This window comes from Psittacula echo (genome assembly GCF_963264785.1).
Source record: "Psittacula echo genome assembly, chromosome: 7".
In the NCBI taxonomy this organism is placed as follows: domain Eukaryota; kingdom Metazoa; phylum Chordata; class Aves; order Psittaciformes; family Psittacidae; genus Psittacula; species Psittacula echo.
This window is the reverse complement of record NC_137740.1, coordinates 33,759,679-33,778,911: the sequence shown is the minus strand read 5'-3', so window position 1 is coordinate 33,778,911 and position 19,233 is coordinate 33,759,679. Positions and strand designations below refer to the sequence as shown.

General features: G+C 40.8%; 1 protein-coding gene across 1 annotated transcript in view; it reads right to left on the bottom strand.

Moving 5' to 3' along the window:
• The window catches only part of SPATA16 (spermatogenesis associated 16), a gene marked incomplete at both ends in the record, with an annotated part of 66,814 nt that overhangs the window by 25,074 nt on the left and 22,507 nt on the right, over positions 1–19,233 (bottom strand). Inside the window, 2 exons of the mRNA XM_080624006.1 lie at positions 3,305–3,389; positions 15,099–15,188. Coding sequence (XP_080480132.1) covers positions 3,305–3,389; positions 15,099–15,188 — 175 coding nt within the window. The remainder of the gene's footprint in view (positions 1–3,304; positions 3,390–15,098; positions 15,189–19,233) is intronic.

Genomic DNA, 19,233 nt, shown 5'->3' with positions numbered 1-19,233 from the left:
TATAAGTACTAAAGGTTCTTTAAGTTTTCAGAGAAGAATGCTTAATATAAATTGTTGGAAGTTTGGACTGGACGTGTAAGATCCCAGTTTGTAAACTGGGAAAGAAACAGGGGGCAATAATGAAACAAATAATTTATGAGATGGGCTATGTTAAATAGCCCATTATTAAACTGTTTAAATGGAGATTGGGTAACTTTCTCAAAACCAGACTCTGCTTTCTTCTTTTGGCACCAATGTAGGAAGGTAACGGTGCAGTTGTGTGGTGTTGTTATGCAGGAAGTCAGGTAATTAATTCATCAATATGAGTCCATCTGGCCTTAAAAATCTGGCAGTCTGAACCTTGCAGTTTGCATAAGACGAGGTACACAGTCACATGGAACAGATTACTGCTGCTGAAGAAGAAATACGCAAAAGTTAATAATGAGGAGGACAGCAACTGAAGGATATTTTAAAAAGAGCAGTAGATGTCAAGGATAGAAGAAGCTCAAAAGGAAGCATCAAACGAAAATCAGGAGAGGAAAACCAAAGGAGATACAAGATAAAGATGGCTCTGAGCATGAGGAATAGATCAGGAGAGAAAAAACAGTGATTTAGAAGTAGGATAAATAATAAGGAGCTTTGCAGATGTGAATTAAAGGCCTGATTTTTTTGCAGTAAAGATGTCAGCTGCAGGATTGGAGTGGTCTTACAATGTTTTGAAACCATGAAAGAAGCAGAAGGCAGGCTGTGAGGAGGAAAAGCCTTTTCCAGCAGTTAAAAGAATCATGAATAGAAGAAACAAAAGTAGTCAATGACACACCAGAAGATTATATACATGACCCATTGATCAAAGCAAAAAGTGACATATCTAATCTAAAAATCTTTTTTCCGAAAAGTAAAAAAGAAACCATCCTGTTCACCGTCTATCCCCTTCTTCCTCAGAAAATTTTGCTCATGGTTGTGAGCCAATGCTAGCAAGCTCTGGGGCAGAGGAGTAGTTAGCAAGAAAAGCGTGCATCAATAGCTGTTGCTTTGGTTACAAAGGCGCATGAGCATGTATAGTTGTGACAAGCTATTTTCAGCTTTACACCGTGAAATAGAGAGAATATTTATAAAAAAGATTATGTTACTTCTGCTTGGTCTCTCTGTGGTGGAAAGTCCCAGTGCAGTGTCACATGCTACATCATCCTGCATAATTGTTGCTGTGTGCTCTAATGACATTGAAGTCACCCCTGATGCTGAGTGCACAGAACTCATCAGCTTGGGAAGGAAAAAGTTGCTACTGGTGCTGGGGATATATCTTCATGAACAGCATTTCTTAAGTGCTAGCTATTAACTTGAGTGGGAGCGGTACTGGGCACCCAGCTGCCTCCACTGCCTGTGTGTCAGCATATAGATACCGCTGACTCCTTAGTTGAGCCCACGCTAAGGCATATGCACAAAAGGCACAAAATTGCAGAGCAATCTCAGTCTCCCAGTGAAAATCAAGCACGGTGGGGGATCAAACAAATGGTTAGATCTCTGCTGACATTTCAAAGCTTCTGCAGAGAAAGATGACAGCAACTTAGGTTCAGGAGAAAGGCAGAGAAGGAGAGAGAATGGGGCACAAACAGCATGGAGGAGCCTCTAGGTACTATGGGATCCAGGGAGACCCACACATGAACTCTCAACACACGAGCTCTGGAGTGAAGCAGAGGTGAACCAGAGTCCTACCACTGCCAAAATCCTTTGGCCCTTGCTATCTAGGAATATGATGGGAATGGCTGGAAGCAATTCAGTAGCCCCACTTCAGTTCTGGTTTGTTTCCATCTCAGCCCAGCCACAGCTTCTGGTTTAGACTCTATGGGGAGACACTGTGATAAACCTTGTCCTTCATGCCACTTTGTGGGCCGTGTTACCTAGCAGGAGAGTCTGAACCCCTGGAGGAGAGGACAGCTATGACAGCTCCTCCTTTAAAGGTTTATTCTTTGAAGCTTCATGTCCATGACATCAAGAAGGGAAGTCAATGGATATGAGTGTTAAGAGACAAAAAAAGACATTCCATTTGAAGAAATGACCCCTTCATGAAACCTGTTTGTGAACTCAAGATTTTAAATGAGTCTGACCCAGTGGGAAAAAAAATCAAACTGTTCTGTACAGAAGAAATTCTCTGCTGGAAAGCAAATAAGAAAGTTCACAGGCACTGCAAACACTAGCCCAGTGGGTAATTCTCTGAATGAGATGCACTTTGCACTCACAGCAGTACTGAAATTCAGCAGCTCCCAGGACTGAGATTTATTCAATTTTACCAATAAGAATGCAACTAAGAATAGTTTTATAAAGGAATAATTTACAGTGGAAGTGAAGATAAAATACCAGATTCTGATCTTTATTATCCTGGCTCATGTCAGACATATTTTGCACCACTTCACATAAAGTACAGATGTCACAGATGTTCTCACAGAACAAACCCACAAATGGAATCAGAATCTGAAATTTTATCACTAGGGACATATATTGTTCCTAGTATCATTAAATCCCCTGTATGGACAAGGAGGACCCGAGGGCAAGGTCTGCTCTTGGAGACAGAAGGGATTTCCAACACTTGGAGCTCAAACACTGCACTCCCTCTGAAATGCACCTTGCTCACACTGAAATTAGCAGGGTGAAGGCTGGGGCACCAGTGGCAGTGGTAAGCTCTCGCAGCAGTAAGTGTCTCCCAGCAAACTATCTAGCATCCATTAACCTCCAGGTTTGTAGGAGAGCTCTCCTCAGTGCAGAAGGGGGTACCCTTAAACTTAAATTTGAGCTGATGGGGCTGAACAGCCATCTCAAATAGCTCCAGAGACAAATTTCATTGAAGTCAATAGTCTACTCCCCACGTAAGTAATCTTTGTGGACTGGGGTGTTACCTAACCATCCTTCACAGAGCACTTTAGGTTTCTCTGAGACCATTTGTTAGAGTAATTTTTAACTCCCCTTCCAGTTGAAGAGTTTGGAAAGGTGTCAGAAGATTAGTATCATGCAAATTGCAAAAGAAAAGTGTCACTAAGGTAGGAAGACTTCACAAAAAAATAGCTTAGGGAACTATACAGTATCCAGAATTAAATTTTATAGCAGTCCATAAAATTGAAGTATGAGACAAGGGTTAACAACCTTGAATTTTGCCCTTAAAATTAGTCCAAGAAGATCTACTTCACTATAAATACTGTAGTACTATATAGTGTCCTGCTGATTGATGTGGCCAAGAGCTACCTTTGTCGGCAGTCTTTTAAGCAGTAATCCTTCATTTTGGTCTTAATAGTAAGATAGGCACCTCCTTCCTCATTGGGCTATCAATTTTTACCTGCCAATACAGTTTGATGAGCTTGCTTGTATGCTGCTCAGTGCCTCCTGTCAGCCAGTAGATATAGTCAGCGATCATGGCGCTCCTGATGACAAAAGCAGAATAAATGAGTGTACAGGGAGGGAAGGATGTATATAGCAATATTTAATGGAGGTAATTCTTAGAGAGTGTAACACAAGGTTTGGATCAAAAGATTACACATAACTTTCAGTCTTTGTGCAACTTCAGTAAGATAAACATTAGTAAATATTTTTTAGCTAGCTAAACTATCTGCAAGCAAACATCCCTAGATTTTCTTTTAATAGCTTTTCCATATTTTACTTTGAGAAAATATTTAATGACTGCTATACAGTATTCTAGTCTGGTTTTTTTTTACTTTACAGTATTTGTGGAGGATGTATGTTACGTGCATGTACATTTCTTCTAGGACAGCATCAACACGTATAACACCCTGTGGCTTGGCCATTTGAGCTTATTACTTGTCTATGGCTAACTCATAGTTCAACTTTGATTAAACTATATCTTAAAAAAAGCCCAACAAAACAAACTAAAAGTAATCAGCCATCTTGCTACCTAATGGAGTATGCTTTAGTACTCCCGCTGTCTGTGACAATCACTGCATTGCTCTTTTTAGACTGAGGGATATTAAAAAACTATTGTGCGATGGATATTAATGTAGAGTCTTAACAGACTTCAGAAAATCAGTTTGCTTTTATGGCTGCCTCTCCACATTGCTCTCCATTTCCTGTCCTCTAGAGATTCCAAATCCAATTAAATGTGACTAGATGTAATTCCAAATTGTCACTTAGTCAATTAAACATATAATAATCTTCTGTACCTAATTACTAGCACCAAAAGTTTATTTGTTGATGTAGTGCTAGCAATGTGTACTTCTGCATGTTCCCCTTATCATTGCCTATATATTAATTGCACTTTGACATTACCATAAATTGAATTTGAAATTTTCCCCTAGTTAAAAGTGTCTCACAAACACTAATCCCAATCCTGTTGTTGTACCCTTTCAGAATGTACTTTCCAAGGCTGTATTATGTTCTTAATGAGACATAACCAAAAATACACGGATTCAACAGTAAACATTTGAAAGCAAGACCAGTATCAGAGGGTAACATACTGTTACAAACAGGAACTAAATCTTCCCTTAGATGTTCCCATGCAGCTCCCATTAATTTCACTAGGAGAAAAGCAATTCAGTAGGATCCATGGATTTCTGCATAACGACTGGATTTAGCCATAAGCTTTACCCAATGCTCATTTAAATCATTGGCAAAAATCCTCTTGACTGCACTAGAACAAAGAGTGGTTTCTAATTGAACATCATTAGCCCAGCCAGCACAGGATGAACAAAGGATGAAATCTTCATTGCCCTGAAATTCATTTGTAAAACTCTCACTGACTCCAACTGGTGTCAGTGTTTAATCCCAGGGATGACATATGGATCCTGTGGGTGAAGCAGAGAAGGTGAGCAAAGCATCCAGCTTTGCCTGCTTGACCTGGGATAGTTTTGAGGAAAGACCTTCACTATATTCTGAGGTGGAAAAGGGAAATAACTGTGTGGCACAGAATTGAGGGAAGACTTTGAATGAATCTGTCATGTTATTGTGTACCTTTGGTCTATCGGAGGTGGCCTACAAAGCTTCCAGCTACCATTAAAAACTACCATTAAAAAACATACCATTAAAAACAGCTACCATTAAAAACTGTGCCAGGCAATGGCACAGTTACTCTGTAATGGTGCACATGAGCAGTGGTGTCCTCCTGCAGCCACCTCATCAGAGAGAAGGAACTTTCAATCTAAATTTAGAGCAATTCTTAGGCGCTAAAGCCTTGTGTGTCTTGGAGTCAAAGGACATTTGCAAATGGTCATTTACCATTTGGGATCCTATAGATATATCATGCCTCAACTGCTGTCATTTCAAAGATTAAAACTGGCAAATCCTTAACCTGAGCATCGCCCTGTCTTTGCCTGCTGCTGTGGAGCACTGCCATGGGTCGAACACAATCAGTTGATACAGAGACCCCTGCAGTGTGTTTTTCCATCCCTACTGCAGGGCTGCAGACTGGTGACGTGAGAATGCATTCCACTGGTCCTCCTGATCCTTGACGGTAGCCAAGACTTTTCTCCCAGTTTGGCACTGTTTTCAACGGAAGAGATATATGCAGAGCCCTGGACAAATCTGGAATAATTTCTCAGACAAGTTTCTTCATCTTTCTCTGTTTCTCAGCATCAGCTGTAAAATGTGGATGATCATATTTGACTGATTTACTTATCTGGTGTGCGAGTCCTCCTGGCACAACCTTTTGCTAATTCTTTGCAGCATGCTTAGCATAATGTCACTCTGGTTGTGGCAGAGGTCTCCAGCCATTGCTGCACTCCAGAAAAATGCCTTTCCTCTTTATTCTTCCTCCTTAATTTGTTCTTATTTAAATAATCAGAGGCCATTTATATTTCCAGCATTTGTCTTTAGTTTTTCAATGTCTGCTTTTATCCCTACTCATGTTCTTCCATATTGCCATGCATTACATCAGGAATGGCGAGGCACAGACGTAAAACCCCTTTGAGCCTTTCACATGCCTCCATCCCAGTTTTGCTTCTCAGTTCCTTGTCCATCAGGGAGCACACTTGCTACTGTGACCTCAGGGTTTGCAATTAAAAAACTACACTTTCAAAAGAAGCACAAGCATTAAGGCTCTATGTGCATGGCCTGTGTCCAATCCCAAATGTGCCCAAGTCAGAGAGTGTTCCTTAAAGGCCTCCAAAGCTCAATTCACAGAACCAAAGCAACACATGCAGTAGGGAACTATGAATTTCCAGACACAGTGACACAGGTGAAATTATGCTGTCTGAATATGGTTACAGGACTGGGCACTGAAAAATATTTAGGCACCTAAATTCTCAGAAGCCAAAAAACTGATTGAGATATTTAGGTAGGTTAAAAGCCTGACTTCCACTGAAATACATGACAGTCTACGTAACTTAGCTGTGTTCCTAACTCCAGGTGAGTACTTATCCATGTGGCCTATAGAAATTCAGGTAACAAAGACATTCAGTAAGCAAGTGGCAAGCCCATGAGACACTCTAAAATGAGACTTCTGCAATATATTATTTAATGAAATACTATTTATGAAATTATTATTTAAGATCAAGAGCTAGTGACCCAGATCATTAACATCTTTTTCTCCCGCCTTCATCAGAGTGAAAGCCTATTGTTTGCACATATCTCAAGACATCATACTTGTTTTTATTTCTTTTTTGATGGCTTCATGTGTAACAGCATTTCAGCAAAGCTGTCCAACCTTCCTTCAATGATACGGCTATCTGGAGGTTTTCTTCTTTATTTGGAGGGCCCTTCTTTATTTTAAAATAGATCCATTTGTGATAATCTTGCACACTGTACAATGCAATGCCTCCATTTCCTGCAGTGTGCTAATGAAGAAGAGAGAAATTTGCTTTCCCTAAACTGAGACAAAAAATAGAAAAAAAAAAAAGAGGGATGGAGTTCAAACTGCCTGACTCTGAAGCTTCTCATATCTGATGGAATTGCTTGGGGAGCATGTAAAGAGCTTAGTTGAAATAATAGTCACTTTTACAGGTAACTCGCAATTCAGATTACTCTTGCCATTTCTGTTTGTATGTATACATTTATCTCTTCCTGCTTGCATTAGCCCAATATTACTTACACTTTCACATATACTAAATACATGCTGTGTCTATTTTTAAAAAAGTTTGAAAATTAGTTACAGAACCAGCTGTAACCTTGTTTTCTACTTGCACATTGAAAACATTGGCCCAATCTGCAGACTGATAAAACATTAAATACAGATCATCAGGGGAATCTGTAATGACTAAACTAGGCACCCATTGTTGAATTATCATCAGCTTTAAATGTAAAATTATAGGTGGAATGAAGCATACAAAACTCTAGAACATACTGTAGGACTGCATTTTTATTAAAGGTTTAAGGAGATAACGTGTCTTGAGAATGAAGCTGAGTTGCTTCATTGTTCACTGGAATGCCATAGATAAAAAGAAGTTATATGGTGAGTACAGTAGGGATGGGTAGGATTAATTCCCCTCCCAAACAAAGATTTCTGAAGAGCAGAAAGCAGAAGTCCTTGAAAGAAGGAATTTCCTGATACATTGACTGATATTGCCAGAAACAGAATGAGGGACTACTCCCTCCCTGTTACAATTTCAAAACTATATTAAATACGATATGTAAATATGAAATGTTATCATCTGGGATCAGCTGTTACATCAGGTTGAGGTTTTGGACAATTAATGTTGGCCAGTAACAGACCTTGCTCTGATTTGTACCCCTAGAGTGACTACATAAGGGTCCGACTTTGAACTCTCCTGAGCACAAAGAACGTAACAAAGGAATCCTAGAATGGTTTGGATTGGAAGGGATCCCAAAGATCATCTAGTTCCAATCCCACTGCCATAGGCAGGGACACACCCCACCAGACCAGTCTGCTCAAAGCCCTGTCCAACTTCTAACACAACCACTTCATTGATACTCAGAAATATTTGCTTCATATTTACAGAATCATCCACCAGTTTTGACTTACTAATTTGAAATACTTAAAACATGCCTGAGTGTCAGGTGTGCAGCCCACCAAGGAGCTCTGTCTGATATGAGAACTGAAGTAGTTCTGACAATGCACCTTCAGGAACACCTTATGGGATGTGGCAGAAAATGTGACACTTCCTTCTTTCAAAACATGAGGCTTTATATTCAAATTTTTTTTCCTAGCCGCTAGTTCAGGTCAGTATGAACTTCCATGACATAACCTGACCCACTTGGGTTAACCAGTGTTTTGCAATATCTGCTCAATCTGGCCACTTGGTGGTGTAGAATAATAAGATATATTTCTATATGTGCAAGCCAAGAGCATACCACAGATCCTAAACTGTCTCCTTCGGCCCATCTCCAGACATGTTATAGAACTTGTAATAGAAGAGTCAAAGGCAGCTTTTGCTGCACGACAGCTGCTGACACTAACAGCCAGTGTACAGCTAAATCCTTTGCAGCAGCCACACAAGTGCATGACAAGAAAATGGATGGTACAGGTATAAGAAATACGGAGAGATTTTTGGAATGCACCAAAGTGTTACATTTCCGAAGATGACAAGAAATTAGTACTGTTGCTAAGTACTTGTGTGTTCGTTTACCACTGTCAATACTGGGAAACATATGAGGACAAGGCTCAAGATCAGCTCCTTAAGCCTTGACTGCTCTCGAGCTACAGGGCAAGGAAGGAAGGAAGCCCTGCAGGAGAGAGGAAGATTTCTCTGCAGATTGCAGAGCCTTAGGAATAATCACAGCCTAGGCACATTATAGCCTGAGAAGTAGAAGAAAATCACCTTTGCTCCCTACTTCAAGTGATCTCACCTGGATCCTCAGTATATGGTACTAACACGAGGCCCTGGCAGCTGTTGTTCCCTACTTCAGGTGATCTCACCTGGATCCTCAGTACGTGGTACTAATAGGAGACCTTGGCAGCTGCTATGTGATGTTAGTCCTGTGCAGATCTACTGCTTGGAAAGGGTAAGTATATATTTTTTTTCTTTTTTTTTTCCAGTTTAAAAGGAACTTTTCCCCTTATATTCCTATTTAGATCAGCTCAGATGTAGACACCTGGGTATTTAAGCTCTCTAATGTAATACTACTGAGACTAAAAAGCAAGACACAAAATAAGCTACTGCTCTATTCTGCATGACCTTTCTTATTCTCTTCTGAGATTATGAAAGTGATGTTTATAACTGGAATAAGTAGGAGGTAAAAATTTTAACACAATTTTCCTATTTGAAAAGTGATAATAGTTTTTAAACATATCTATATAGCCTAAGTAAACGTAAACTAATTAGTCTGATGTTATGGAGACACTTGGAAACCATTAGATGATGAGAGATAAACAGAACTCCAGAATATTAAGCAGAAATGAAATTACTAACATCAGGATTTACCTATTTGTAGGCTAGCCCCCAAATGGGACAAACAGTTATGTTATCTATGCATAACACCTTGATGTTGTTAATTCTTGCAGTGGACTGGCTAAAACTCTCTTTTAAGCATTTCACAAGTGAACTTTAAGTGCACTGGGAAGGCGCTCTTCTGTCCTGCCCAGCCCTTCCGAATTGGTGATGGGGTATATTTGCTGTCTTTGCTGAAGTTTCTGGGTCATTAGCCTATTGCCAGAAAGCAGAAGTAAGTTTCCTGCAAAGAAAATGGCACCTGTACTTAGAATACATTTATTATATTTATTATCTGTCCCACGGTTGCATGCAGGTAACAGCTTTCTGCATTGTACTGAGATTGCTATGCAGTGATAACAAGCATTTCTCATTTAATGGCAACTGCCACATAAGGACATGGAAATTGCTTTACAAACGTGAGCCGAGTGATGCACAGGGAAATGACAAATCTTTCAAAATGACAAGAGATGCTCAAGAAAACAGGTTGCTTGCCTGCCCAGCAAGATCTTGGGCTCTCTGTGAACTGGTATGAAACAAACTCTAGTCAAAATGGATATGCTCTACAAATCCCAAGAGGTGCGGGAGGCCCCACTGCCTGTTAGCCTCATGGCTGAGCCATTTGGAGACAGGATAGGATAGCTGGAACCGCTTATGGCAGAGATGCCATGAAACTTCCAGAAATCCATGGTCCATGCTTGTTCTGGACTCTTTGTTGGTGCTTGCCCTGCTTGCTGGTGTTTCTGTGCCTTATGCTCCCTGGGTTAGGGACACATCTTGTATTGTCAATGGCTGGATTTGCTTCTGTCAGACATGGAGAACATGAGCATTGAAAGCTGCCTCTGATCTGCCCCCGTTGGAGCCAGCTGTTGTTTGACATGTGGACAAACTCAAATGATAAAGAATAGTATGTGTGGCACAGAAATAACAGCCAGTAGACACAGTCTAACATCATATGGTGGTGTCAAATTAGTAATAGGCTGTGTGGACTTTCCTTTGGGCTTTGAGTGATCCTAGCACTTGTCGCAGCTTCTTTCCTAGATCCAGTTTATGCAGCGCTGCTTCTGCAGTGTTGCTCTGGGGAGTCTGCAGATCACAAAACCAGCAAAAGCTTGCGGATCCCTTCTTGTGTGTGTGGGAACCGGATCCCGTTTCCTTCCTAGTCCTGGGCAGCGTGTTCTGCCCGTGCAACGCGCTTCCCGCCAGAGGGGGGGCCCTGCTGCCCGCCGGAGCCGCCTGACCGCGAAGCCGCCCTATGGTAGTCAGGCGTGGGGCGGCCAGGGTGCCGCGCGGAGCTGGCGGCGGGGCTGGGTGTGGGCGGCCGCTTCTCCGCAGCTCGCAGCGCAGGGCAGTCCCGCGGCTCTGACCCCCGAGCAGCCCCCGAAACAAGGGTACACAAATACTCCTCCCTGGCCGGGAGAGCTCTCTGCGTGTTGGGGAGCCGCCGGGCTCCAGAGGGAACCCCGGTGCTGACGGGAGGAGGGGTCCGTTGCCATGACAGCAGATTTCCCACTCTCCCCCCTTTTTAGGATTGTTTGGTATTTATTTATTCATTCATTCCAGTTTAGGAAAACTGAAACCATTAGGATGGAGAAACAATATAAACCTTCATCTGTTTTTCCAAGAGAAAACCCAGGCTGGATGCAAAGGCAGGTAGCACTGGTTTAGAGGCACTCAGCAATGTGTCCCCAACCCCAATTATTACTATAACTTTCCTTAGTACAACTCTGTGATTTGTAAAACAAACCCGGATGTACAAACTAACCCAAATTACTCACCTAGCTTTCACGCGCTGTGTTTTCAAGTCAGACCAAAGAGACACACACCCGACCTCTTACAGAGAGCTGAGGTTCGCTACTTGCAGACCTAGTTTGCTTTTCAGATGATGGATTTATCTAGATTATTTTATATATGTTTAATATGAATGTCAAAAAGCTGAGTCAGCTGTACCACAGCTATTAAGATCCTCAAGCGTCTTCCTCCTTAATGCTTGCTTACCCCTACTCTATGCAGTCAGATGAATATGAGTTGTTTGTTCTGGCAGAGGGACAGACAGTCTGTTTTCCCTTACATGTATACAACTAATTTCAAGTCACTAGTGTTCTAGCTGGTGATAAAAGAGCTATCTTAAGCTTTTCGCAGAACACAGTGACACTGTTAAATCAGCACAGCATTTTGATTAGCAGAAAGATGAGAGCTATACAGCTTAATGAGAAAAAGGGACAAAATCTCTTCTGTACTTAAAACTCCAGTTTCAAAGCAAATAGGTGGCAATATTTTCCTGTAAGTTAAGAATGTTCACCTTACTACTGATTCAAGGCTATTCAGTGCCAGCAATAGCCTGCATTATTTGAGTAAAAAAGAGAAATTGCTTTCATTCATTATTGCTCATCTGGTTAGACCTTCTCCCATGGGTGCAGCTGTGAGGTCACAGCCCGTGGGCTTGGTGACTTGAAGGACATGTAGGCTCTCATAACTTCTCCTTCAGGAGCTTTGAGGCTCACCCTTGAGTGCATGTTCCCTTTCTAGCACTCTTGTTCTTGAAAGCAAAGGATGGTGGTTTGTCTGCTCTGTCTTTAGAGACAGCATGGACCTCTGAGGTTCTTCTGTGGCTTACACATCCCCTTGCGCATACATATTCTTTGTCGCATCCTTTATCTCATCCTTCCCTAAGGTAGAAGTCATAGAATCATAGAATAATTTGGGTTGGGTATATTGCCAGGAAAGTTGAGTTCTCCTTGGCCTCCTTCAAGAGCGTTTTCTTAGTTTTGGGACAGAAGTGAGCCCCTGACTTTCCATTCTGGTTATCAGTGATCTTTTGATCAGCTGTGACCGTGTGTCCTTTAGCAGGGTACCTCTAGTAGCTGCTATTGGATGCTGATCCTAAACCTAAATGCCTTCTAATGCCTAAGACTTCCCAGTAACTTCTACTAAATTTATGTATAATGCATTTATGGTCACTTGTTCAAGGGCCAAGATGATCTTTCCACTGAAATAGGCTTTCTCCCGTCTAATGTTTAAATCTTTACTGTGTTTGTCAAGAGGAGTCCTCTATCAGAGATACCAATATAGGAGAAATATATTTACTAGCTTACATCTTAATGAAAGTGTTTGGAACACTTTGGAATTCATCATTTGCAGATTCTGTGGCCCCACATTGGTGTTTCTAGGATTGCTTTACAATGCCAAACGGCCTTAGGCTGCGCTCATGGTGGCATCCTATCACAGTGCTATCCCACAGGAGTCGCTATTACAGCTGACAAAATTCAGAAGTGATGCTGATATGGGCATATCAGACTCCTCACATTAATTCAGCTGTCCTTGCATTTAGACTGCTTCACGTGCTTATTCTCCTGCTGTACTAGTGAAAATTCCACACAGAGGAACTTGAGAGATGTTTAAATTACAGTTGACCCCACTCTAACCTATTACTTTCTCTGAACCAAAGAATTCAGTCTGGTGTGTCTTCAGAGACAGAATCTCTGGGGATTTCAGCTTGATAGGTAGGCTGAATTAAATGTGGTTATCCATGCTGCTTGTGCCAAGCAGAACTGTTCACAACCAGCCACTCCTGTTCACTTGTACATTGTTCTGGGTGTTTTTAATGGACTATGCAATAATATAAAAATCACAAGAAGGGGTGGGAAGGCAAGGGATGCTTAAAAGCAGAATAAGGAATAGAGTGACCTTTTTCTCGTGGAAAAAGCAAGCAGAAATAAATGATGGCTTATGCTAACAAAACCCAAGTTTGTCTTTTGAGAAACTGCAACTGAATATCTGTGCCATGGTCTGTCTGTAATGACTGGAGTACATTCTGCACCATTAGTGGGGTTCAGCTAAGACCAGCAACTCCAATGTGATGACAGAAGTAGTGCTAAGCTTAGTTTAACACAATCTGCAGAAGCAGCTCTGCACAGTTGCTATAACACTATGTTAAACTAGGCTAAACTCTGAATACTGCTATAGTCACTGCTTTTGGAACCACTCTGGATTCAGTCTGTCAGAGCGTTCCTCTCCTTTACAAAATACGTAATCTCATTTAAAATCTAGTCCCCTGAAAGATACTCAGTGTGGGGGAAAAACAGGCTGACAGGGTTCCCCTGTGCCTGCTGATATAGTAAACTTACTGATTGCTTATCTGCAGTAACACTAACCACAATTTTGGTTTTTGTGGGGTTTGTGTGTGTGTGTGTGTGTATGTTTTGTTTTGTTGTGTCGTTTTGGTTTGGTTTGGTTTTTTTACATCTTACTGTCTTCTCAAATATGGGCCTCCACAAGCGTTGCTGCTTAGGAAAGATCAGTGTCTGAGAGGGTATTGTTTAACTTTTATGATTGTTGTTGTTCTAAAAATCTTCAACCTGTCTTTCAGAGGGAAGTCCTCTTTCCCCTGCAGCACCCCAAACAATTGGCTTGTATCACTTCACCTGGTGGGCTTCTAGTGAATTTTTAGGTTTAAAAGTGTCCTGGACAGGATTCTCTACCCATCACAAAACATCTGTACTCTCCTAACACAGCTCTAAAATGGCTGATCAGTGGACCTCAACTGTTGATGATTCAGAAGGTGACAATTTCTCTTTGAACCAATGCTCTAACAAGACTTAGGAATAAGCGACTGTTATCAGTGAGATATAACCCCACCCCACCCCACCTCCCTCCTCCTCTCCCCCCCCAAAAAAAAACCCCAAACCCAAAGGTGGGTTTACAGACAACTGAAATATTCCAGGTTTGTCTGAAATTATATTTCTAAGGAAATCTGGAAAAACTGTTTCCTTGCCTTTAGGAACAGATTTCTTCTCCCTGTCCTGACCTGTGAAAGCTGGGGAGTCCTGCAGAAAGAAAGCATTTGTCCCAGAGCTTTTGGCTGGAGTCCATTACAGAAAATTGAAGTTCATCTTCCCACATTTTCTCTGCAACTCTGCATATCTGCTTGGATAATGTCGTCTTCCACTCCCTGTACAAACTAGTTTTCTGCTATTTTAATAGCTTCAGAGCAATATCACTAGCATCCACCTTAAATGATGAGCACAGTGACCCTTTTCAGTCTCTTCCGTATTTGCAGTCCCTGTTCTGCCATTAGTTAGCTAATGATTTGTGAAATATTTTGTGATATACCTTGTGGTCTTTAGCTGAGCAGTCCTCTGTAAGTGTCTAATGTTACTAGTAATGGTGATAATACCAAGCCACCATTGCATTTCCTCATGCATTTCTTTCATTTAAGTATGTTAAATGGTTAAAAACTTCTGCTGCATGTTGAAACTTTCAGGTTTTGGCAGCATTAATGGAAACATACAAGCAGAGCTTCCTCTCGTAGGCTTTCCTCCTGCCAGCAGTTCCCGTTCACACCAGCAATCTCATCAGCTGCACGCAGACTAAATTTTGCAGCATACCACAGTGTACCCGGAGATCTTGATTCTCTACCCACCCCCATCCACTTGGAGCCCACCTGAGCTTCTGCCCAGGGTTATGGGGAAACCAGGAAGAAGAAAATGCTTGTGTGCATGTAACTTTTGCCCCAGCACAGCCCAGGGACCTGATCAGAACTGACCTCTGTGCCTGAGGAGGAGTAAATGCTCCTGCATGCATTAACCTAGCAGCAACTAGGGACAAAACTGGGATTATTTATGCTATGCCAACTAGGAAGATTGGAGCTCTGTTGCAAGTGAGATCATAAACACAAAGCCAGCACAAAGCTCCCACTGACTTTATAAAAGCCTAGATATAAGGTGATATCCTTACTACTGAGAGCTGGAATGAAAGAGATGTAGAGAAACCAATAGAAATCCACAAGCAGTGGATTACCTTGCAGCTTCAGAGTATCTCTCTAGGCACCTAAACACAGCAGCTTGGCGCAGGTGATTCCGGAAATAAGATGGGTTCAAAATAATGCTCCTTCAAAAGATAAGAGAGAGACAAGTTTAGATTTCTCTTCTGTAAACCATTAAAAGCTACTAATAACCAAACTGTAAGAATCATACTGTACACACTTAGTCTATACAGGTCAACACTGTATGTCTCAAATGTAGTATGAACTCTCTCTTTCCCTTGACAGCTGTGATATATGAAAAACATTATTAAAATTTTTATTCAGGTTGTATCATAAATGCAGTTTCATTGGGGTTTTGTGTATTGTTCTAGGAAAAAAGTTTCTGTGGTAATATTCTATATTGCCTTTAGCTTGTAGGAAGCATAAGCAAAAATGCTACAGTACAACTTCGTGTTAAATCCTAGCTCCACAAAAATGATTCACAGTTGTCTGATTATCTACCTGGAAAAACTGTATGTAGCATGTGTTTCAATGTTAACTTGGGAGATTTGTGAAATACTTCCTGTACAAGTGATAGGTTCTATGTGGGTGGACCTTGGCATGTTTCTTAGACCTTTACCTTTAAAAGATGCAATTCCAAGTGTAACAAATTACAGGCTTTAAGTCAATATCAGAAAGAAGAAGGGTAAAAATAGCATAAGCTAAGCAGTTAGATTGGCAGGCAGGGTAGACTTCTGATGTGAGCAGGGGGAGGGCAAGAGTGACAGCTCCTGCATCTAGTTAGTTCCACTTCTGAGTGGAACCAATGAGTGACTGGCTTCTCTGGTCAGCACTTCTGGTGCTTGCAGGAAAGGTACCTACAGTGTGTTGTAGGATGCCAAATTTAATATTTATTGTTACGTGCATGTAGAAAATGTAGAACTCAGATCTATGCTTTCACAGTCCAACACTTGAACAAATGCTCAGACAACTGTATTGAGAGACAGCTTTACCCTGCAGGAACTACCTCTCTGGGAAGAAGGTAGGAGGTTAAAAAAACATTGACAAATGAATATCAGGTAACTTAAGACATTATTGGAAGAAGTGCAGACCTTAGTGACTGAGGGGCACATCTAAATACTGAGCTAAAAGGCAGTGTATGAAACAGCATGAGATGTTAAAAATCAGTTTTTCTAATAAGAGGAACGAATTGCTCTTAGCAATAATGAAAAGATAATGCCAACTGCAAACATGCATGCTGAACATGGTTTAGGTCTGAAGTTTAGGCAATGCTGATGGTCACCAAAACTTAATTTAACCAAAGCAAGGTCATTGAAACATCAAATACTATCAGCATTTAATGATTTGACTAAAACAGTAATATCTTCTGTGGATGACAACTAGTACTTCTGCAAGCAATTTTATGAGATTATGGTTGCTGTAAACTGTAGTCAACAGCTGATAATAGTAATATTCATTTTTTTCCTTCCCCCTGCTCCCCAAGTTATCGGCTTTACCACAGCCAAGCAATAGCACTATGAAAGGAAAAAAAAAAAAAATAAAAAAAATCAATAATTCTCTTGTAGTTAGCAACACATTTTCTGTAAGTCTTTGAGCAGGATGTGCTATGATAGGCTTATAATAAATATAGAACTGTGGCAGATTTTCATAGAATTAGATACTGGCTCTCTATTTTCCATCTTGAGTTTTTTTTTTTTTTTTTTTTTTTCTTCACTAGTCTCATAAAGTTCAACTGCTTTTCTTGATCTGTAAACTCTATACTGAAAAATATTGTAGCATGCCCTAATAGCTTGAGCAAGTATCGGAAACCTAGCTTTGACTTCTAGCAGTTTGGTTTGATGTTACTAGGCTCTCTGTAGCCTATACGCTGGAAATAATTGCTGCTGTATTACTACTCTACCCAAACCTTTGCTGTACTGATGCAGTTGCAGTTTACTAGCCTTTATGATGAGCTGTTCTAATTCAGTGCCAGGTGCGCACTAAAACTGTGCAAAGCTGTCCCTTTGGCTTTTAAACCTGAATCTGTGTTTCAGGTAATTTTGGTGAAAATGCAAAAAACCCCCCACAACCCTGAATGAGAATAGGAAGCAAAGGAATTGTACAAACAAAGGTTAAGAGGAAAACCCTAATTCCAGGAAGTTCTCCTTCAAATAGGAGCAGATGGGGGGCCCATCTGGCCAGGCAGAAATATGCCAGGCTGTGCATAGTGAGAACAAGTCCGTGCTCCAAGATCCACCTCCAGCCATGAGCAGTCTTGATACTAGGCTGGTTTATCCTGTAATTAATTAGGAGGGATGTGCTTCAAGAGGGAGGCTTGACAGAAGAATTAGAAAGGGAAGAAGGTGATGGACACACCAGCTGCAACACAGTCGGGACAATCTCTGTGTGCAGCAATTTGTGCCATCAGCAGAAACAATGGTCCTTTGGTCTTTTTATACGTGTGCTGCCATTGAAGCTTCAGGTAGAGAAAGTTTCAACAGGAAATGTCTGCAAATGAAAAGTTCTTATTTTGCCCAGAGAAAACTTCTAATCTGCAAAACTGCAAATAAAGTCACTACATCTGAGGATTAAAACTTGTGTTCTTGCCAGGTTTTGCCCTCATCTGTCAAATGACTAGGCTAAAGTAAACTTGAAATAGATTTTCATTTATTTTTCATCTTTGCTGTAATCCAAAGACTGCCCTGTTAAAAGCCTTTCGTAAATCATTTGGTCAGTTTTTCTCAACAAAACAGTCCTTAAGTAATGCTGTATATCAGCCTCTTTTGACATTTTCATTTTTTCATCTTGACATCTTCTCTTAAAAATAATACAGTGTTTGTCCTATTATCTTTTTTTTCAAACTGTGAGGAGGGGGAAGAAGTCATCAACTCTCTCACAATTGGAGTATACGAACCAAAGGTGCGCGCGTTAGTCTGTGGTTTTCATTCCAAGCTTTTCTTTCAGTCTTGCTGCCTGGTGTTAAGAAAAGAGTTGTGGCAAGAAACTTGGATTGCTACATCAAAACTGGCTGTTAGAAATCACTTTGCTTCTTCTCTAAGGTGCACATCCTCTATCAAATTCCTTCCCAAATGCAACAGGGATTTAACTCTGACTGACATGAGAAAGTGCCTCTGCTACTACCCAACCACATCAGTCTTATTTGGCCTTTATAGGCCAAGAAAAAGTCAACGAGGTGATTCTATAGATGAAACAAGTGTAAAAAATACGCTTCACCACTAAAGCAGATAAACTAATTTTTCTTGCTAGTGCTGTGAGTAAAAGATTGTTTGTTTGTAGAAGTGCATGCAGTTATTTCTTTGAGTAGCAGAAGCTTTTTCTTGGTTGTCCATGCTTTTCTGTGACACAGTGTGATCTTTACAGATGCATTTTAATAGTCAATTGTAATTTACTATTAGAGAGAAATTAGGAGATTTATCAGAAGTAAAAATTCACTGCTAAAGCAATATGTACCTCTGCAGAGAGACATAAAGCTAGCATGGGTTAGTATAAAGGGCTGGCACATGCATGTGTATCGAGTACAGATGCAGTTGCTGAGGTGTTCTTCACCACAAGATTAAATACAATGTCTGTGCAAGTAATGTCAACTAGTATTCAGCAGAACCATGTATTGGTTGGTGTAGACCAACACAAAGTTTTTATCTTCAGTGAATACTGTTAATTAGTACAGTTGATGATCCATCCCCAGTATACTCGCAGATGAACCTGATGAATCCTGTGCAATTACATTGAACCTCAACTTTCTTCTTTTTCCTTGTTTCATCTATATGGCAGGGAGCTTATTATTTGCAATGTAGTTCTAGTCTTACATATGTTTGAGTCTGCCATACTCTGTTCTGTGTTCCCAAGGGCTGGTTTAAGAGTTCAGCTCTAGTAGAGGCAGTCAAATCCCTGAACCTTGTGGTAGCCAGGAAGCAATCTTATCATATTTTCCTGCAGTTTGTATGTGCAGCTATGTTATGATTTTATTTAAGTTTTATTTGAGCACTTAATAGTGGAATGTTTGCTTACAGCCAACTTTGTATTCCAAACCACTTATCCTCCCAGTGCTGTTACAGGGAACTAAGAGGGATGTGTCTTGGATACACAAAAGCTTGGGGTCTTCTGTGCTCTGTGTGAGAGTTTACCAAAGCTGACATCCTGAAGAGGTAAAAAATCCTCCCTGTTGCAACA